At 42.6% G+C, this 22821-nt stretch overlaps 1 protein-coding gene across 1 annotated transcript in view; it reads right to left on the reverse strand.

The window, feature by feature from the left end:
* STAG2 (STAG2 cohesin complex component) overlaps positions 1-22821 on the reverse strand; it is a 181364-nt gene that overhangs the window by 56631 nt on the left and 101912 nt on the right. The window contains exons 11-15 of the mRNA XM_074962528.1: positions 13921-14019; positions 13737-13816; positions 12603-12710; positions 7128-7239; positions 5912-6029 (exon numbers count right to left, since the gene is read on the reverse strand). Coding sequence (XP_074818629.1) covers positions 5912-6029; positions 7128-7239; positions 12603-12710; positions 13737-13816; positions 13921-14019 — 517 coding nt within the window. The remainder of the gene's footprint in view (positions 1-5911; positions 6030-7127; positions 7240-12602; positions 12711-13736; positions 13817-13920; positions 14020-22821) is intronic.

Below are 22821 nucleotides of genomic sequence, written 5' to 3' on the forward strand. Positions count from 1 at the left end.
ACCATAACCCCTAAGTCCTTTTCTGCAGAACTGCTGCCTAGCCATTCGGTACCTAGTCTGTAGCAGTACATGGGATTTTTCCTTCCTAAGTGCAGGACTCTGCACTTATCCTTGTTGAACCTCAGATTTCTTTTGGCCCAATCCTCTAATTTGTCTAGGTCCCTCTGTATCCTATCCCTGCCCTCCAGCGTATCTACCACTCCTCCCAGTTTAGTGTCATCTGCAAACTTGCTGAGGGTGCAATCCACGTCATCCTCCAGATCATTAATGAAGTGTGCTGCCCAGTGCAGTAGTCTGAGCGCTAACCTTGTTCGTGAAGACAGAGGTGTAAAAGGCATTGAGTACATTGGCTTTTTCCACATCCTCTGTCACTAGGTTGCCTCCCCCATTCAGTAAGGGTCCCACACTTTCCCTGAACACCTTCTTGTTGCTAACATACCAGAAGAAACCCTTCTTGTTACTCTTAATATCCCTTGCTAGCTGCAACTCCAAGTGTGATTTGGCCTTCCTGATTTCACTCCTGCATACCTGAGCAATATTTTTATACTCCTTCCTGGTCATTTGTCCAATCTTCCACTTCTTGTAAGCTTCTTTTTTGTGTTTAAGAGCAGCAAGAATTTCACTGTTAAGCGAAACTGGTCGCCTCCCATATTTACTGTTCTTTCTACACATCAGGATGGTTTGTTCCTGCAACCTCAGTAAGGATTCTCGAAAATACAGCCAGCTCTCCTGGACTCCTTTCCCCCTCATGTTATTTTCCCAGGGGATCCTGCCCATCAGTTCCCTGAGGGAGTCAAAGTCTGCTTTTCTGAAGTCAAGGGTCTGTATTCTGCTGCTCTCTTTTCTACCTTGTGTCAGGATCCTGAACTCGACCATCTCATGATCACTGCCTCCCAGGTTCCCATCCACTTTTGTATTAGCAGTCTGTTCTACATGTTTATGAATTTCGAGCTCTCTTCTGAAGGGGAGGAAGATGACAAACCCAGGTTGTCATCTGGTGAATTTTGAACATCCAGATCCGTACCCGCATCCAGAAATTTGACAGGCCCTTCTAGTTCTTCAGATTGCATGTCTGAGACAAGTAAAGAAACCTGTTCACTTGGTGCTAGCGGGAATGAGGGAACCAGACGGGACAATTCCAGTACAGGACACTTCAGCTGAACCCTTTCAGGAGAAAGCTCCCTTTGTACCTGCCTTTTCTCAGCCCTATTACATTCCGTCATACATACGGAAAGATGAATATCGCCATATTGCCCATGGAAGTAACTCTCAGTCCTGCCAGTACCCAGTAGAGAATTCCCTATCATAATCCGTAGGCAAGACAGGATGATCTTGAGGTCTGACAGGTTGGAATTGAGAGTTTCAATAACATTCTCTAGGTTCCCTGAACCATTCCTTGGGAGGGGAAGGGCAAGGAAAGGTGTCAGGTTGATTGTGGCCAGATTACAGATCAAAATGTGGATTTGAGATCCTTCCAAGAAGTGAAAAGCTGAAAGGGACAAGACATTTCCCCTGAGAGAGAGTGAGTGAGTGTTTGGGGGGGGGGGGGGGCGAGATGGTGTCTGAGGACGAGATTAATGTATTTCTGAGGAGGTCGGCACAGCTAGGGAAACTGATTTAGCTTGTAAGGTTTTTCTCTTTACTGAAGGAAAAAAAAAAATGAACTGGCACCACTACCATATGCTTCTTTCTTTTAGCATGGGGGATAACGTATCTGTTGCTCCTGATTCGAAAGTGCCTCTGAATGATGATATTCCAGAGGCTCAAAGCAATGAACCTGAACCACCATAGTACGGTGTTCGTATAAATGCCTAACACAGTGGGGTCCTGAGTCTGTGACCAGGGCTCCGAGGTGCTACAGTAATACAAACAAATAATAATTGTATATCCAGCAACCAAAAGCTCTGAGGAAGCATCAGGTGCTTTATCAGGCTTACAATGAGGTTCTGAGCATGAGAACAATGGTGTTTGATCCAGGGTAGGGTGTGGATCCATGATACAACCTTGGTCCTTAATATCATCCTTCACTCTGCCAAGGATGGACCTTATAGGTACCACTTTTGCATTTCAGTGTGTGGAACGGGAAGTCCCAGGTCCTTAATCACATGCTCTCCAGGACTGGCTCTTTTTGCAGAGGCAGATACCTCTGGAACAGGTACAGAGAAGGGCTACTAGGATGATCCGAGGAATGGAAAACTTGTCTTATGAAAGGAGACTCAAGGAGCTTGGCCTGTTTAGCCTAACTAAAAGAAGGTTGAGGGGAGATATGATTGCTCTCTATAAATAGATCAGAGGGATAAATACCAGAGAGGGAGAGGAACTATTTACGCTCAGTACCAATGTGGATACAAGAACCAATGGATATAAACTGGCCACCAGGAAGTTTAGACTTGAAATTAGAAGAAGGTTTCTAACCATCAGAGAAGTGAAGTTTTGGAATAGCCTTCCAATGGAAGCAGTGGGGGCAAAAGATCTATTTGGCTTAAGATTAAACTCGATAAGTTTATGGAGGCGATGGTATGATGGGATAACATGGTTTTGGTAATTAAATATTCATGGTAAATTGGCCTAATGGCCTGTGATGGGGTGGGATCTGATTTACCCAGGAAAGAATTTTTCTGTAGTATCTCGCTGGTGAATCTCGCCCATATGCTCAGGATTTAGCTGATTGCCATATTTGGGGTCGGGAAGGAATTTTCCTCCAGGGCAGATTGGAAGAGGCCCTGGAGGTTTTTTGCCTTCCTCTGTAGCATGGGGCACGGGTCACTTGCTAGAGGATTCTCTGCTCCTTGAAGTCTTTAAACCATGATTTGAGGACTTCAATAGCTCAGACATAGGTGAGAGGTTTTTCGCAGGAGTGGTGGGTGAAATTCTGTGGCCTGCATTGTGCAGGAGGTCAGACTAGATGGTCATAATGGTCCCTTCTGACCTAAATATCTATGAATCTATGAAAAATACCTACAAAGCCAGGTGTTTATGCTGAGTCAGACCCAGCCTGTGCAGATTCACAGTGAACAGCAACTTAGGTTAGGCTCTAGTGACAGACTGACATCTGTGCTGGGACTTTGCTGGTCTTTTCAACCCCTTCAGTGTCAGAGCTGAGGCTGCTTTCCCAGCACCTAAATTTCCCTGCATTTTGGAACTAGAAGGTTTAGCTGCTTATGCTTCCTATAATAGCACTGCTTGGAAGCATTTTTAATGTTCCTTTTTGGCCCTTGTGAAGCTGCTACATATGGAGCAATAAAACAGCACAGGATCTCTCCTGCGTTCTAGTCAAAGCAGGAAAAACAGCAGGGCAAGAAGTTTACCTCTTCAAACCTAGCTCCATTGTCTTTGGTTCTCACATATTAGAAATCAAGGACCTACACCATTTTTACTCCAAAAAAAAAAGCAATTATGGAAAATAAAGAACTAACATCCAACTAAAATATGAAAGGGACAGTACTGAGAATGATTCATTCTGATGAATCCATGTCCAAGGACTTTGTGAAGTTCCTGATGGCTGGGGTTAGAAGGAACGGAGCCAGAGAACACACTACACTGCCTATTTTACTCCCACCCTCTGAATGTTCAAAGTAGAAAGGAGAGGGACAGGGGTCATAAGAGCATTCTAACAGGCATTGCTATTGATAGGTTCCACTGGTCCAAGATACACTTCCAGCACATCCCAAGAGTGTGAATGTGCAGAGGCCACTCCAAGAATCTGGGCTTTTTGGAAAGCTCAAAGCAACAACTCTCCTAAGTAGAGCCTGTGTTTATCATAAATGTGTTACAAATTCTGCGATTTCTGGTTTTTGGAAAAAAACCTCAGAGCTGGTTTAAAGAAGAATCTACACCACACTGATCCTCCTACTTCTTTTACAGAGGCTGAAGAAAGAAAACATCCTTATCCTTCCACTTTTGAGCACAGCTTCTGGGGGACAAACAGCAGGCACCAGAATGGCAGTTTTAAAACTTCTAGTTAATTTCATTTAACAACCCAATCTCTTTGAAATATCTATGACTTAACATTACACTATTTTTGTGTGAGGGAGTTGTGCATGTACCAGAAGGCAAAGTTCAGACCTCAGCATTTGAAAATATAAATGTATATGCACAAATACCTGTCCAAAACACTAATTTAAGTGGCTTTCAAGTAACACATTTTCGATCTTTAGTTGGAAAGTTTACTATTCCTTTAAGAGAATTTAATCTCTGGCAGTGGTGGTCACAGATTTTATTACAACAAAAGGACATCGTCAATGGGCACAGTAGACTTTCAAGCTCCAAAAGGTTAAAAGTAGGGCTGTAGATTAATCGCAGTTAACTCATGCGATTAACTAAAAAAAATTAACTGCACTGCTAAACAACAGATTACCAACTGAAATTTATTAAATATTTTGGATGTTTCTACATTTTCAAATATATCTATTTCCATAACAACACAGAATACAAAGTGTACAGTTCTCACTTTATATTATTTTTGATTACAAATATTTGCACTGTAAAAATTAACAACAAAAGAAATAGCATTTTTCAATTCACCTCATACAAGTACTGTAGAGCATGGAAGTGCAACTTACAAATGTAGGTTTTTTTGTTACGTAACTGCACTCAAAAACAAAACAATGTAAAACTTTAGAGCCTACAAATGGAGCCCACAAGTCCACTCAGTCCTACTTCCTGTTCAGCCAACCGCTAAGAGAAACTAGTTTGTTTCCATTTACGGGAGATAATGCTGCTCACTTCTTAATTACATCACCTGAAAGTGAGAACAGGCATTCACATGGCAATGTTGTAGCTGGCGTCGCTAGACATTTACGTGCCAGATGCGCTAAAGATTCATATGCCTCTTCATGCTTTGGCAATATTTCCAGAGGACAGTGTGTCCAGTGCTGTAGCTATCTTTAAAAATTCTTCTTTGCATTTTGTCAAATTTTCAGTGAAAGTGTTCTTAAAACGAACACATGCTGGGTCATCATCCAAGACTGCTATAACATGAAATATATGGCAGAATGCAGGTAAAACAGAGCAGGAGACATTGAATTCCTTGTGGGAGAATTGTGTCACAAATTTAATCAACGCATTATTTTTTTTAACGAGCATCATCAGCATGGAAGCATGTCTTCTGGAACGATGGTCGAAGCAAGAAGAGGCATATGAATCTTCAATGCATCTGGCATGTAAATATCTTGCAATGTCAGCTACAAATGTGCCATACAAACGCCTGTTCTCACTTTCAGGTGACACTAATTAAGAAGTGGGCAGCATTATCTCCTGTAAATGTAAACAGACTTGTTTCTCTTAGCAATTGGCTGAACAAGAAGTAGGACCGAGTGGACTTGTAGGCTCTAAAATTTTACACTGTTTTGTTTTTGAACGCAGGGGTTTTTTGGTACATAATTCTACATTTGTAAGTTCACCTTTCATGATAAAGAGATTGCACTGCAGTACTTGTATTAGGTGAATTGAAAAATACTATTCCTTTTGTTTTTTGCAGTGCAAATATTTGTAATAAAAATAAATGTAAAGTGAGCACTGTACACTTTGTATTCTGTGTTGTAACTGAAATCAATATATTTGAAAACGTAGAAAACTTCCAAAAATATTTAAATAAATTGTATTCCGTTATTGTTTAACAGTGCAATTAAGTTATTAATCGCTCAACAGCCCTAGTTAAAAGTTAGCATGAATAAAGGCTCCTCACATAGGCTGTAATTTTAACCATTATGTACTAACTCCATTGTGACTACTCTTAGTCAAATCATTAGTGATCCAGTCTGGGCAGTCCATATCAATCTGAAGTTATTTACATTCTGCTTAAATTATTCTGAAAATTTGGGTGAGTTAGTTTCAGTATCTCAACTATATCAAATGCTGAAAAATGAACAATATATCAATTTGGACAGCAAGATATCATGAAATCTCTTACGCTCCTCTCCATTGAGCGGCTCCTCCAACAGAAGACTATTCATACATTCCCAGTCCTTCAAGAGTTCTGTTGCACAGTCCCACATGCTGTCCACAAGATAAGCAGCATGCTCATGTAACTAAAAAGAATACAGTAGTTATATTCCTCAACCAATGAAAAAGATAGTTATAAAAGTGGCTACAATGCACTCGGCTGCTCTTGTTCCTTTTTGCCTGCGTCATGGTATCTGACTCCAAAGGGAATTTTTTTTTTTTTTTTTTTAAACTTTGTGGCACATCAATCCAGAGAGATCAACAAACATTCTTACTAACGTCTTCTTTCGTTTATATTTTAACATTTTCAATTTGCTGAGTCACTAACAGTTATTTGGACAGAATTTGAAGCAGCAGAAAGCAAACTTTGTAAGCTGTCTGAATCCAAACCTAATATGTGAGAAGACTGTGCCTAATTTTCCCAACAAACTGGTCTGATTCTGCAAGACACTGAGCACTCTTATCTCCCATTCATACAGGAGACGTTCAACATTTAGCAAGGCCCAAACTTCTCTGTACTCCATTTCTTAGTGCTCTTTTAGTTCTGGGGGAATTCTGCGCCACTGCACATGTGCAGAATTTATGTCCCCTGCAGATTTCTTTGCTTTCCAACAGAAAAATGACTTTCTGACAGGGAACAAAAGGGAAGCCACAAGAGTGGGCATGTATGTTTGGGGTGCCCTGGGCAGCTGGCAGAGGTAAATCACTGTGGGGAAGGAGGCGGGACTGGGGAAGACCCAGCTGGTGGCTACTACCCTGCGCCAAGATCAGCTGCTCGTCACAGGCGGAGAGCTCCACAGTGATCTCCCACCTCTGTGCAGCCATTGGCCTGTGCTCCCAAATGCCATGCTGGAGCCTCCACAGTTATTTGACAAATAAAATTTGCAGAATTTTAAAATATTGTGTGCAGAATTTTAATTTTTTTTGGCACAGAATGCCCTCAGGAGTAATATATATATAAATTATATGGTTTTAAGTGACTGGCTGTCTAGTCCATTAAATGGGTTCCTGTACTCTGCAGATCTTCAATGATATACTACACTATAAAGAATAAAGTCTAGAGTTTCCCAGAGTAACCATTTACACCAGGAAACCAGTAAGGACATGTAGTACATGAGAGCAGGAAAGAATGGAACTCTCTCTAAGCCAAAGTGATAAAATGGATAACGTGAAACTCAACTTACTTCACTTTCCAAAAAGAAAAACACCAAAGTCTTCACAAGGTTAGCATTTGGACCTTGTCTCCCCCTCCTTTTAAGTAGTCCATCATCTTCAGGCTCTCTGCGACTGAAAAGCCTAAGAAAAAATATTTTTAACATAAAACATTTTCTCCTTGAAGGAAATAAGAAATGCTATACTGAAACAGACTAAAAGGTATTAGTATCCTGTTGCCAACAGTAACCAATGCTGAATATTTCAAAGGAAGATGTAAACCCCTATTAATGTATCTATCTGTCCAATCCTGTACTCTGAAAGCATATTTCTTGACACCAGCAGGTGATCATTTATGCTCTGAAGCACAAGAAATAATCATTCTTAATTTTATCCTAAATAACCGAAACTCAGATGCTCTTATTCATATAAAATATATATATTTTTAAAAACTTAAACAAGCTATTTAACTAATTATTCTGCAGCAGTGAATGTCCAAGTTTTATGTTAAGTACTGTATCTTTTTATCAATTCCTTTTATTAATGTGGAAAGCAAAAATGCAATTACACTGAACAACACTGTCATAGTTTAGAAATACAAATGAACTGCTGTAAGCAATACTACAATGTAAACTTAATATTGTCATAATCAGTTTATATCAAGACACAGACGTTGCTACAAGACTAATGCAGACTATTGTGTAACATGCATGTTTTACTTGTGGATCTAGATTACTTTGAAGTAGGATGGGTTGATTGGACGAGCTGTCTTTAAAACAGTTTTACAGGTGCTGCCTTTTGATTTCATGGTGTGCTTCAGATGGATGCTATAGCAAGCACAAAAGCTTCTAAGAGGAATGGAAGGATCAGTGTGGACCTGCAGAACTTCATGAACTCCAATTACTGGTAACTAGTTTTCCTTACTCCTTTATGAAATTGCCTCTACAGACCCCCATGCCCCACTCAGAAGACTAAGAAGCAATGAAAAGAGTATCAGGATAAAGGAAGAAAAGTATTACTAATTGGAGAGTGAAGCATTGCTCTTTACTTTTCTGAAACAGGCATCTGATCAACTTCTGAGTAAAATAACAGCACTTTGCAAAGGCATGCTTTTTTGAAACAGATATCTAATCTAGCCTCTGAGCATGCTTGGGAAAAGCCCACAGGTAAGTCAAAAACATGGAGACCTGGGAGAAGAGTTGGAATTTGTGGGGAGCATGGGCTGTTATAGCAGGGATAAAGGAGAGACAAGATAGAAGGGGGGGGGGGGGGAATCAAATCAGTATCTTAGATGTCTGTATACTAATGTAAGAAGTATGGGAAATAAGCAGGAAGAACTCAAAATGCTAGTAAATAAACACAACTATGACGTAGTTGGCATTGCAGAGACTTGGTGGGATAATACCCATGACTGGAATATTGGTATAGATGGGTACAGCTTGCTCAGGAAGGACATGCAGGGAAAAAAGGGAGGAGGTATTGCCTTATATATAAAAGCATATACGCTTGGACTAAGGTTGAGACAGAAATAGACAGACTTGTTGAAAGTTTCTGGGTAAGGATAAAAGGGGTAAAAAACAAGGGTGATGTCTGACAGGGGTCTACTACAGACCAGCTAATCAGGACGAAGAGGTGAATGAGGCTTTTTTTAAACAACTAGCAAAATCATCCAAAGTACAGGACTTGGTGGTGATGGGGGACTTCAACTACCCAAACATCTGTTGGGAAAACAACACAGCAAGGCACAGATTATCCAACAAGTTCTTGGAATGTATTGTAGACAATTTTTTATTTCAGAAGGTGGAGAAAACTACTAAGGTGAGGCTGTTCTAAATTTGATTTTGACAAAAAGGGAGGAACTTGTTGAGAAACTGAAAGTGGAAGGCAGTGTGGGTGAAAGTGATCATGAAATGATAGAGTTCATGATTGTAAGGAATGGTAGGAGGGAGAACAGCAAAATAAAGACAAAGATTTCAAGAAGGCAGACTTTAGCAAACTCAGGGAGTTGGTAGGCAAGATTCCATTGGAAGCAAGTGTAAGGGGAAAAACAAATGAAGACAGTTGGCAGTTTTTTCAAAGAGACATTATTAAGGACACAAGAGCAAACTATCCCACTATGTAGGAAAGACAGGAAGTATGGCAAGAGACCACCCTGGTTTGCCCAGGAGATCTTAAATAATCTAAAAATAAAACTAAAGTCCTACAAAAAGTGAAAACTAGGTTAAATTATAAAGGATGAATATAAACAACACAAGTATGTAGGGACAAAATTAGAAAGGCTAAGGCACAAAACGACATAAAACTAGCCAGAGACAAAGGGTAACAAGAAAACATTCTACAAATACATTTGAAGCAAGAGGAAGACAAAGGATAGGGTAAGCCCATTACTCAAGGGGATGGGGGGGGGGGGGGGGGGGGAGGGAGAGATACCAGAAAATGTGGAAATGGCAGAGGTGCGCTTAATGACGTCTTTGTTTCGGTTTTCACCAAGAAGGTTGGTGGTGATTGGACATCAACATAGTGAATGTCAGTGAACATGAGGTAGGATCAGAGGCTAAAATAAGAAACGAACAAGTTAAAAATTACTTAGACAAGTCAGATGTCTTCAAGTCTCCAGGACCTGATGAAATGCATCCTAGAACACCAAAAGAGCTGACTGAGGAGATATCTGAGACCTTAGCAATTATCTTTGAAAAGTCATGGAAGATGGGACAGATTCCAGAAGACTGGAAAAGGGCAAATATAGTGCCAATCTATAAAAAGGGAAATAAGAACAACGCAGGGAATTACAGAACAGTCATCTTAACTTCTGTGCCCGGAAAGATAATGGAGCAAATAATTTGCAAACATCTAGAAGATAATAAGGTGATAAGTAACAGTCAGCATGGATACATCAAGAACAAATTGTGTCAAACCAACCTGATAGCTTTCTTTGACAGGGTAACAAGCCTTGTAGATAGGGGGCAAGCAGTAGACGTGGTATATCTTGGCTTTAGTAAAGCTTCTGATAGTGTCTCACATGACCTTCTCATAACAACCTAGATGGAGCTACTACAAGGTGGGTACATAACTGGTTGGAAAACCGTTCCCAGAGAGTAGTTATCAGTGGTTCACAGTCATGCTGGAAAGGCATAACGAGTGGGGCCCTGCAGGGATTAGTTCTGGGTCCAGTTCTGTTCAATATCTTCATCTATGATTTAGATAATGGCATAGAGAGTACACTTATAAAGTCTGAGGGTGATACCAAGCTGGGAGGGGTTGCAAGTGCTTTGGAAGATAGGATTAAATTTCAAAATGATCAGGACAAACTGGAGAAATGGTCTGAAGTAAATAGGATGAAATTCAACAAGAACAAATGCCAGGTATTCCATTTAGGAAGGAACAATCAGCTGCACCCGTACAAAATGGGAAATGACTGCCTCGGAAGGAGTACTGTGAGAAGGGATCTGGGGGTCATAGTGGACCATAAGCTAAATATGAGTCAACAGTGTAACACTGTTTCAAAAGAAAGTGAACATCATGCTGGGATGTATTAGCAGGAGTGTTGTAAGTAAGACATGAGAAACAATTCTTCAACTCTACTCCACGCTGATTAGGCCTCAACTGGAGTATGTGTCCAGTTCTGGGCACCATATTTCAGGAAGGATGTGGACAAATTGGATAATGTCCAGAGAAGAGCAACAAAAATGATAAAGGTCTAGAAAACATGACCTATGAGGGATGATCGAAAAAACTGGGTTTGTTTAGTCTGGAAAAGAGAAGTCTGAGAGGGGCATGATAACAGTTTTCAAGTACAAAAAAGGTTGATACAAGGAGGAGGGAGAAAATTTGTTCTTCTTAACCTCTGAGGCTAGGACAAGAAGCAATTGGCTTAAATTGCAGCAAGGGCAGTTTAGGATGGACATTAAGAAAAACTTTATGTCAGGGTGGCTAAGCACAGCAATAAATTGCCTAGGGAGGTTGTGGAATCTCCATCATTGGAGATTTTTAAGAGCAGGTTCGACAAACACCTGTCAAGGATGGTCTAGATAATACTTAGTCCTGCCATGAGTGCAGGGGACTGGACGAGATGACCTCTTGTGGTTCTTTCCATTTCTATGATTCTATGATTTGAGCTCCAAGAGGCAGCTTTGTAAGTTTCAGGAATTGATATAGCTGCCCTCTCATTAGTGGCATGCAGGATTTATGCCTTAAATCCCAGAAAAGCTTAAGCAAGAAAAGCTTAAGCAACTGAGCATTTGAGTTGTCCAACTTTAAACACTCATTTCAGCAGGACTAATCAAGTGTTTAAAGTTGAGCAAGCGTATAAATCTACATGATTGAGTCTGAAGTTTTAATAGCACTGATTCTCCACATAGATCATAGCAGGTCTGCATAACAAGATGATCCATTTTTATAATCTCTTATAAATGGCCTACATTTCTCAAAGAATGTAGGTGTCCTACAAAAGGACTTTGCACTATCCTAAGTAATTATTATTTATAATAATATACTGCCTGAGAGCCCACTGTGCTAGGAACTGTACAAAAAGATAGTTCCTACCCCAAAGAGCTTACAATCTCAGTAACTATGTAATAGTTACACAGTAACAGTTTGGTAAGTAAAAGGACTGAGAGCCCTTTTATATCCAGTTTATACAATCTGCCATTGTCAGTAGATTAGCTGAAGCAACGGCCACTAGAAAAACACACTACAGAGAAACAGCATTATCGCAAAAGAGTAAGCTTCATAAGGACCAAATTCAAATCCCATAGACTTGCAGATTTATAGGTGGATACAGATTTAACAGACTCTTAATGAATTCTTTTACTGAAAGATGAGGAGAAAAATGGAAGCTTACAGGAGCAAGCTAAATCACAATGGCTGTCACATGTACCAAGACAGCAGACAATCCACAATAATCTCAATCAGTCATGTAAGAGAAAGTAATACCAATACACATTCTAGTCCATTCCATAAAACATCTCCACTTCTAAGCGTAATATATGCGACATTTTACATGGCATTCATGAGATCAGGGTGTATTCTTCACATAATTTAGATAGGATGGCCACATATTAAGCAAGAAAACTACGAGCTACTTACGCAAGTGTATATTTTATGTACATGCTACATTACACAAAAAAGGTATTTAAAAAATTATTTAAAACATTTCATGAGACAGGTTTACAACTTGTAGGGTCTTGCCAGATTACCTGCAGTTTCCGGATTCTCAAATAATAGCCAGCATCAGGACTAATTCTTCTATCTGAGCCTGGGTTGTGACTTTTTTTCTTTTTAAATTGTAGATCTCACTACAAATTATCCATGCCTTTGTCACTTACAGTCTGAACTGTGATATACAGTGGTCCCGCATTTTAAAACAAAAGTATTGTAACACCTACTTCCTTATTCAGATTTCCCTTTTCCTAGCTAGAAGGTAAATAATATCCATAATATTAGTACTTTTTTAGATAGTCCATACAATAAAAAGGTAATCAATTAATATTAAGTATATTGCCCCTCACTTTTTATAAAGAAACTCCCCTGCAGCTACTGCTACTGGCCGGTGAGCTGAGTAAACCAGATGATAGACATTTTCACAGTCTTCTGCAGTCAGAACTTCTTCACTACTCCTAGGAAGAGAAAGGGAAAAAATACAGAGACCAAAAATGTAAGTCCATCATTAGACAGGAGAAAAGGGAAGAGTCAAAAGAAAGCCTTGTCTTAAAAATGTCCTCGATCCTTTAAAAAAGGAAACAAAACAAAACAAAAAAACAAAACAAAAAAACCCCTTCTACATGGAGGATACAGCACTGCTAAAATATCAGTCTAACTTGTTGGGCAACCCTTTGCTTTGCCTACATGTGCCATGCTTTTAAATCAACAGGGTACTGAAACTATTACTTCACAAACAAAATCAAGTCAAGCCTGCCTCCAGTTACATACTCTATAGCAAGCTGGTTCTTCTGCTTCATGCCATCTCATCGGGTTATGGATAAGAAAGCTCAGGTACTAGGGTTAAGATTCTCAACTCATTCTAGGGGACTCATACCTTCCAAAAAATTAATCAAGATTGTTTCTAAATGGCCTATAGTAATGGTTAACCTCACCCTAAGATTTTAATGTTATGTATCCATTTCACCTATAGTATCTGGTTTAGAAAAAGATCTTAATCTGAAACTATACTAGCCCCACCCAGAGAATAGCTTTGAAATAAATTGTCTATTGATTGTCAGAAAGTTTCTCAAGATAAAGAGTTTTGGTTTTAAAATAAGCATTCCACAAAGTTACACTACGTTGTCTAAAACATATCCAAGACATACTATGTTGTGATCAAAGAGTCAGCTTAGTTCAATTATTGCCTCCTATCAAACACATCCCACCTGCAGTATATCTTTTTAGTTCAGCTCTACTATGAAACTTCAAATTCAAATGAGTGTCGTAATATTTCTAGCATTTAAATGTGTAAACTAGGTAAAGGTTGGGATGATATCCTGGCTGGAAATGTCACTGCTAACTATTTCTAGAATACATCATTGTGCTACTGTAAGATGGGCAAACTTCTCTCTGCTCTGTATTGAGGCGTCTGACTTACACTTATACACACAGATATTTTTATTCTTTTACTTCATATTAGTCAGAAATAGACATATACTTACTGTAAAACAAGAGTAAGTAATTTTATTGCTTGGACTGCAACATCATATTCTTTGTCAAGAGTCATAGACACAATTCTATCCTAAGAACAAAAAGGAAACTATTTTCAAAGCGGCACAAAGCAAAACAGAACAATTTTTAAAAAGCTTAAAGTCTGTTTTCTTGAAAATATCAAACTATACGTACCTTGAATCGACTGGTGAAGAGTTCCAATTTGGAATTAAGCTCTTTATTATAGTAAAGTCCTTGCAAAGCAGTAAGACATTTGAGTCTTACCTCCCCTTGCTAAAATAAAATTAAGAACTGGATTAAAACCAAGTATCTGAAGTGTATTTCATCTTCAAAGCATATATAATTTTCCACTCTAAAATATGAATTTGTCAAAATAAAATTAAGTTCCTGTGGCTCACATTATCTTGTTTTCCCACATCACTGGCATAATTATCAGCAGCTCTTCTCCTGAGCAACAAACTAACAAAGATTATCATCGTGATATTGATGTCATAATTACATTTGTATCCTCACTACATTATATTTACTTTTTTTGTTTGTTTGTTTTTTACACTTTCAGGGTGTAAAAACATTTACAAACTTTGTAACTGTTGTTCTTTGAGATGTGTTGCACATGCCTAGGGCCCTACCAAATTCACAGTCCATTTTGGTCAATTTCACGGTCACTGGATTTTAAAAATTGTAAATGTAATGATTTCAGATACTTAAATCTGAAATTTCATGGTATTGTAACCATAGGGGTCCTAACTCAAAAGGGGGTTGCAAGATTATTGTAGGTGGGTCGCAGTATTGCCACCCTTCTGTGCTGCTGCTGGTGGAGCACTGCCTTCAGAACTGGGCGCGTGACCAGCAGCCGCCGTGCTCTGGCCATGCAGCTCCGAAGGCAGTGCAGAAGGAAGGTGGCAATACTGCAATCTCCCTCCATTAACCTTGCAACACCCCCCACAGACTCCTTTGTGGTCGGGACCCACAGTTTGAGAAATGATGGTCTCCCCTGTGAAATCTGTATAGGATAGGGTAAAAGTGCACAAGAGACCAGATTTCACGGTCTGTGATGCGTTTTTCCTAGCTGTGAATTTCAATTTCTACACATCTCCATTCCACTCTTGGTGTGCATGCACCCTACGCACAGTTGCTGAAAATTTTTCCCTCAGTGGTACGCACTGGGGTGGCTCGAGTATCCTCTGCTGCCATGCGCTATTAGCACCATTATAAAGCACCCAGCTGACCCCATACCCCATCAGTTCCTTCTTTCCAGAAACTCAGGTTTAGAAATGTAGGAAAGCGGATCATGGAATGGACATGTGCAACACATCTCAAAGAACAACAGTTACGAACGTTTAGTAACTGTTTTTTCTTCAAGTGATTGCACATGTCCATTGGCACTCATGGTGACTCTCAAGCAGTGATATAGTAGGAGGGATCAGAGTTCACAGATAGTAACACAGCCCAACCAAACTTGGTATCATCCCTAGAGTCTTGGGTGATGATGTAAGGAGAGGAAAATGTGTGCATCGATTACCAGGTTCCTGCTTTACAAATGTCCTTAATAGCACTCTGCACTAAGAATGCTGCTGAGTATGCTTATGATCTTGTGGAATGAGCAGTCAGGTTACTTGGTGGTGAAACACCTGCCTGATCATAACATGTGAGAATACACGAAGTTATCCAGGACGAAACTGGGAGACCTCTCATTCCGTCCGCTACAGCCATGAACAGTTGGGAGGACTGTCGAAACAGGTTAGTCCTTTATATGTAGGATGCTCAAACCCGTCTAACATCCAAAGAGCGAACTTGTTGTTTACTCCTATTTGCATGAGGTTTTGGGTAAAAAACAAGTAGGAAAATTGTCTGATTGCTATGCAACTGCTAAACTATTTTCAGGCAGAAACTAGGGTGAGGACGTAAGTACAGCTTATCTTTAAAGAAGACTGCATATAGGGTTCTGATGTGAGGGCACAGAGTTCAGAGACTCTTCTGGAAATAACGATGGGAATTAGAAAAACTATACCTTTTCCTGGAAGATGGCAAGGAGTATGTTGCTAAAAGCTCAAATGGTGGTTCCGTAAGTTTTGACAAGACAAGGGGGAACAGGGTCCCTTACTTGAGAGTACAACCTTTCTAGGCCTTTGGGAAATATGACTGTCAAGTCATTGGAAAAAACAGAACAGTTATCTACCCGAGGGTGGAAAGCTTTATATTGCTGCCAAGTGAACCTTGACAGAGATAATTGCTAAGACTTGCCATTTCAGGTGTAACAAACAATCGAGTATATTTTGAATGGATGACTGCATCAGTGAGACACTGACTTGGGAAGCCCAGACCGAGAACCACTTCCTTTTTGACAGGTAGGCAATCCTGGTGTAGGAGTTTCTACTGCTTAGTAAGACCTGGCGAACTCGCTCCAAACAAATCTGTTCTCAGGGATTTAGCCAGGGAGCTTTTAGGCCAGCGGTGGGCAACCTGCAGCCCGTCAGGGTAATCCGCTTGCAGGCCGCAAGACCATTCGTTTACACTGACTGTCCACAGGCACAGCCACCTGCAGCTCCCAGTGGCTGGGGTTCGCTGTGGTCCGCGCCACTTCCTGCAGCTCCCCTTGGCCAGGAATGGCGAACCGTGACCATTAGGAGCTGCGGGTGGCCATACCTGCAGACAGTCAATGTAAACCATCTGTCTTGCAGCCCTCCAGCAGACTACCCATCGGCTTCAGGCTGCCCACCACCGTTCCAGGCCATTAAAGGAATGGAACTCAGGTTTGGGTGGAGCAGCTCACTGTGTTCCTGAAACATCAATTCCAGGTGCAACAGGAACAAGACTGGAGTCACCACAGAGGTCTAGCAGAGTGGACAATAATAAAACCCAGGCGTGGTCCCACGTCATCTTTAATAGTGCTGTGTGTAGGACTTGGATTGGGAGGAAAGCATAATAAAGCTATCCAGTCCAGGATAGCAGGAAGGTGTCCGTGATGGAACCCAGACTGCAGCCTTGAAAGGAGCAGAAACGCCACCTTCATGGATGGGTGTAGTAGGGAGCAGTTTGCTAGAGGTTTGAAGGGTTTATGCCTGAGGGCTGTTAGGACCAAGTTTAAGTCCCATGGTTGCGTAGGTGGTCTCACGTCCGGATAAAAGGGTTTGGATGCCCTTAAGGAATCGTTTTGTGATTGGGTGAGCAAAGACTGTGGTGTCAATGGATTTTTTGGTGAAAGGCGGTGACAGCCACAAGATATACCTTAATTGAGCTGAGGAATAGAGCGGATGGTTTCAATCTAAAAGGTAGTCAAGAACCATTTGAAGAGGTGCAGATGTTGCAACAGTTTGTCTAGCGACACACCATGCAATAAATCTTTTCTACTTATGGAGATAAGTATTGCGTGTAGTCTGTTTTCTGCTGTGTAGTAGCACTCGATGGATGTGTTCAAAGCAATCTAGCTCCTCATCAGAGCCATGGAGGAGTCAGGCCTTCACATGTAGCATTCCCACCTTGGGATGTTGTAATTAGCCTTCCCATTGTGTCAGTAGATCTGTCTGGAGAGGGAGTGTGATCAGGGTCCATGCCGACATCTGTGTAACATATGGATACCACACTTGTCTTAGCCATGTGGGGGCTATTAATATCCCTTAATATCAGTGCCGGTATTATTGTTGTCAAAGTGACCATCCCAAAACTGTGTGTTCTCACAAACTTGTTCAGATGCATGAGATCGAGGATGGGTTGCAACCCCCGCCCCCCACTTTGTTTTGTATTAAAAGAGAGGGAGTAAAATCCCTTCCCTCTGTGTTGAGCAGGGACAGTCACCACTGCCCCTAATTGAAGGAAATGTTCTACCTCTTGGCATAAGTGTTTGTGAGAGGGGTCCCTGAAGAGAGACGGGGAGGGGGTATGGGGAAGGAGTATAGACAGGAAAGGAATGGCATAGCCCAATCTGACGACTTCCAGGGCCAATTTGTCTGTGGTGATTGATCCCATTCTACCCCAATTGGGTGGCTAACGGTCTCCAAAAACTTGGATGGATGGAGTAAGTGCTGAAACGGGTAAGAGATCTTCCAGACACTCGACCAAGACTTCAAATTTGCTTATTGGAGGAAGTAGGTTGAGATGCCGCTGGTGGTCGTGGAGGTCGTCGCTGCTGTGGTCTTTGCCTCTGTCGTGGCTGTTGTTGTTGGTTGTATGGGCTTTGGTGTTGCTTTGTGTAGGACGGAGATCTAGGTTGTTGATATGGTTGATATCTGTATTGTCTGCTTCTTGTGGCAGGTGTATGGATGTCCAGGGACCAGAGGGTGAATTTTTCATGGTGTGCAGCACTTCATTGGTTTTGGCTGCAAATAGTTTTTCTCCATCAAAAGGGAGATCTTTGACAGTATTTTGCATCTCCCATGGGAATGATGAGGAACTGAACCACAAGGCTTAGCACACGACTACAGCTGTAGCGGTGGACCTGGCGGCCGTGTCAGCAACATCCAGTGCAGCCTGTAGAGCCGTGCGCAAAATCATCTGTCCTTCAGAGACCAGAGATTTTAATTTGTCTCTTTTCCTCAGGAATGTCATTAGTAAATTCCATAAATTTGCCATAATTCTTGTGGTCATATTTGGGAAGTAACGTTGCATAATTCGCCACCCAAAATTGTAGAGTAGAAAAGTATACATTGTGCCCGAATAGATCCAACCTCCTACTCTCCTTATCAGAAGAAGTGGACCAAAAGTAGTGTTTGCTCCTTCGACTGGCCGCTTCCACTACCAGCGAGTTGGGTGCTGGGTGTGAAAAGAGGAACTCTGATAGCTTGGAGGAAACATATTTTTGGTCCACCCTCTTGCAGGTTGGGGGTATTGTGGCTGGAGTTTGCCACACAGTCTTGGCGGGTACATGATGGCCCCATTAATGGGAAAAGCTATCGCGGAGAAGGATGATGTCTGTAAGATATTGGTTAACTCATGCTGAGTTTCCAACACTTCCTCCAAAAGATCTTAAGGTCATTAGCCACTCTTTTGAACAGGTCCTGAAAGTGAGTAAAGTCATCTGCAGTGGTTGGTGGTGGAGGTATAATAGCCTCGTTCTGGTGAGGAAGTTGAATTATTATTAGTTGGTGAGGTGTCAGGAGCCATGTCCTCTTCCTGTTGAATCCTGAGCTCCTCTCATGTGTCCACCGCTACAGCCCCCAAAGGTGGAAGTGAGGATCTGGTGTCTTCCCTACATGGACTGTGGTGCCTCCTATGGTGCCTTCTATAAAACCCCAAGAACTCCAGTATGGCCAGTGACTGAGGAAGGGCACGGGTGGTCCCATCCATAGGTGACCATACCAAGGTGGTACATCATGAGAACATGAGGACTGTGATCGTGATGGTCCAGCAGTAATCGGGGTCCTGATCAGAAAAGAATGGTGTGGGGAGAATACCCCTTCAACCTCATCTTCATCACTGGAGAACTGTGATGGTATCGGAGAGAGCGGACGATGTGGTACCATGGGCCTCAGTGAGCCGTCAGTGCCTAACAGAGGGGATTCTGGAGTTGGGAAGACCACCGAATCTTTATGATGCAGGAAACGGGATGGTGCCGAGAGCATCCATTCCAAGGAGCATGGTGCTGATTGGAGCGGTGGCATGGTGCGCTGAGTCGGTGCCGAAGTAAATTGTGGTGGCGCTGTTGCGCTAGGCGCATTAGCCTGTGGCACGGGAATAGGAGCAATGGTCATTACTGTCTCCTTTGGCATTATTGACAGTGTCATGGTGGAGGCAGGCAACTTAGAGCCATTAGCCTCGTGGTTGGTGCCAGCAGTGCCTGGAGTGTTGTTTGTGCTGAGCCGCAGAGCAGATGGCACTGATGAGAGCGATTTGGTCAGCAGCCATTTTGCGGTGGTCTGCTCTCTGTGAGGTGAGGAAGCTGGCCACTTTTTCACCAGTTTTTTCTCCTTAGAGGATCTAGGCGGTGAGGAGACCTGTGACCTCTGACGAGATGACGACTCCTGTCCAGGGTTGGAGGCTGGTTCTGAGGGACTTTTCCATTAGGGTGAGTTTAAGCCGCTGGTCGCTATCTTTTCTGGCCCTAGCTTTAAGTTTATTACAATGGACATATTTCTGGGGAATATGAGATTCCCCCAATCAACGGACACATTGAGCATGTCCATCTGAGATAAGCATCGCCACTCTGCACATCATGCATCTTTTAAAACCTGGTGAATCAGGCATTTTCCTAACTACCACTAACTAAGCTACAGGATATAAATTTTTTTTTTTTTTAAACAGGACGAAAGGGTAACAACTGAAACTTAACTCATCTAAACTAACCTTATTTACTAATTTAAACTACTATCTATTTGAAAAAAACCCCAAAGGTTTTCAAAGGGACTGTTGAGCTCCTTCTCAGGCCGGGGACAGTTGAGGAACTCAGGAGTCCAGGGTTGCGTGCGCTACTGAGGTGCCAACAGCACACGTGCAACCCGTACAAGCACTGCTGCAAAACTCTCTGAGCAAAGGGGCAGAGACGCACCTTCACCTGGAGTGGAGCACCTACAGGGACATCTCTCGAAGAAAAAAGGTGGTTTACAAATTAAAAAAAAAAAGGGGGGGGGGGGGGCGGCTCGCATCATGGGAACTAGTACAGAATCCTTGCACGTCCCAAAACATCTGCTTAGAACCCCCTGGATGTCTGGGTGGGACAGGCATTGATGCAGAGGTAGAAAGGGGTGGCAGGCTACGCCTATAACCCATATTTCCTTCTCTCTGCAGGTCCTGACAGGTAGCCAGGGCAGAGTACCAGAGAGATTGTTGTGGTCATAGGGTTTCCTGGAAGGGGCTGGGGTATAGAAGCCAGGGGACTTTAGGGTCACCCTTGAGTCCTTTAGGTCATGGAGCTTTGCCTCCGTCTGCTCTGAAAAGAGTTGAGAATCCCTCAAAGGGCAGGTCCTGAACAATCTGTTGGACCTCCTGTGGGAGCCTAGAGGACCATAACTAGGAACTCCTATGCATAGTCACTACAGAAGCCATGGACCCAACAAGGAGAACTCCTAACTAGCCTCTTGTGCAAACGAGTCTTTGAATTTCTGCATGGAGTCCCAAAAGTTGAAATCAGACCTGTCCACTGGGATCTGCTGGTTTACAGTGCTGAGTCGGAACCTCCTGGTAGACTAAACTTTCTTACCAAATAGGTCTAGCTTTTTTGAGTCCTCTGATTTTGAAATTGCACCCTATTGTTCTTGCCTCTCTCTCTCATTATGGATTGCACCCTGTTGTCCTTGCCTTTCTCTCTCCCTCCTCAAGGGACCCCGGAAGGGTGATGGTGTAGAGGAACTCATAGCGTTGGGCAGGTACTTAGTATTTTTTGAAGTGGAGGGAAGGGATGCAGGGGTCTATCACTGATTCTTAACTGGGTCCACAATGGCCTGATTGAGAGGCAGGGCCACTCTGGAAAGACCTGCAGCAGATAGAATGTCAACCAGGCAGTGTGAGGACTCTTACTACCTCCATCTGAACACCCAGATTTAAGGTTACTGTCTAACAACTCTTGGTGAGCCTTACAATAACCTGGGGGAGGCAACATGCCCCTTCCTGATACTGCCCTGTCCACAGAAGAGGAAGCCAACATTGGCTGCGTGCTCTTCTTCATCTGCAGGGTCCCTGTGAGCTGGCTCTTGGAGCCCAGTACTGGAGTCCGAAACAGGTACCGCACAGTGGGAAGGTGACACGCCTTTCCAAGGCCACTGAATAAGAGCACCTTGAATACACCCTAGAAACTGGGAGAAACACCCACAGATTCCAAAGGGGCCATTGTACCAGCACAGGCTCCCACTGGCCTCCTGACCAACCATTCGATGGTACTGCTGTGACTGGATCCATGGAGACGTCTCGAGGAGTAGCGAGTAGCAGAGAGCTGGAAGAGTAGGACCCAATCTCTGACTTGCAAAAGGATGAGTCTTCTTCCACTGACCACAGGGGCCATTCCAGATAATGCCAGCGATCATTGCCATGGCAAGAATTGCAGGTTTTCCCTTTGACATTACTGAATGGCAAACCATCTAGGACATGTGAGGCTGGCACAGTACCAAGTGTTGTAACAACACAGCTGGTTCCACCATGCCCACCAGCACCGACTATGACTTTTGTGGTGCCAGTGAAATCGGTACTGACAACGAGAGGAGATCCCTGGCAGCCGCAAATGTCTCTGGTGTAGTTGGTACTGAGATAGTATCGGTACAGTGCGGTGCCACCGATATTGAATCCCCTTCTGGCTCCAGACTCGATGGTACCTGCGTAGGTGCCAAAGTCAATGGTGTCAGCTTCTGCCATACCAAGGCAGACCAGTGATTGGATTTAGACCGCACTCTACTCTGATCCCCAGTGCCTGGCAGTTTTCGGTGGCCAGGATTGCTCCCTTTTGTCAGCCTGTTTCTTATGCCTTTTTCTAGGCACTGGGGATAATGATCAGTGCCGGGACTCTGATATGGTAGGAGGAGCACTCCTTCCTTATGCCAAGGCACTCAGTGCTGAGTCTGACCAGCCTGGCTCAGATGGAGGTCTCAGTGTCATCTCCATGAGCAGAAACTTTAGCCTGGCCTCCTGATCCTTCTTTGTGCAAGGCTTAAAATCCTTGCAGATTTGGCAATGATCCCCAATATAAGCTTCCCTCAGGCACTTCAGGCAGCTTCAGTGTGGGTCACTCAGGGGCATAGCCTTGTTGCAGGAAACACAGGGCTTGAAGCCCAGTGACTAAGTCATCCCTCAGCACCAACGATCAGGTGAAAAACCAACAAACACCAAAAACTAGCTACTTAATTACTAACCACACTCACTAACTACTTACAATATACAGAGAAAAGTCCACGGAGACCTTGTGAATGCAAAAACAGCAATTCCAACGACCACCACGGATAGCAAGAAGGGGGTGCAACATTAGTTGTGCACTTTACTGGTGCTAACGGCACACAGCAGCACAGGGTGCTTGAGCCACCCCGACAGGTACCACTGATGGAAAAATTTCCAGTGACTGTGCACGGGACGCGTGTATACCAAGAGTGGAATGCACATGTGCAATCACTTGAAGAATTTTAGTGCTTAAGATGTTCATTGTATTGTAGTATTCCACAC

The sequence above is a fragment of the Natator depressus genome, chromosome 9 (assembly GCF_965152275.1).
Source record: "Natator depressus isolate rNatDep1 chromosome 9, rNatDep2.hap1, whole genome shotgun sequence".
NCBI lineage: Eukaryota > Metazoa > Chordata > Testudines > Cheloniidae > Natator > Natator depressus.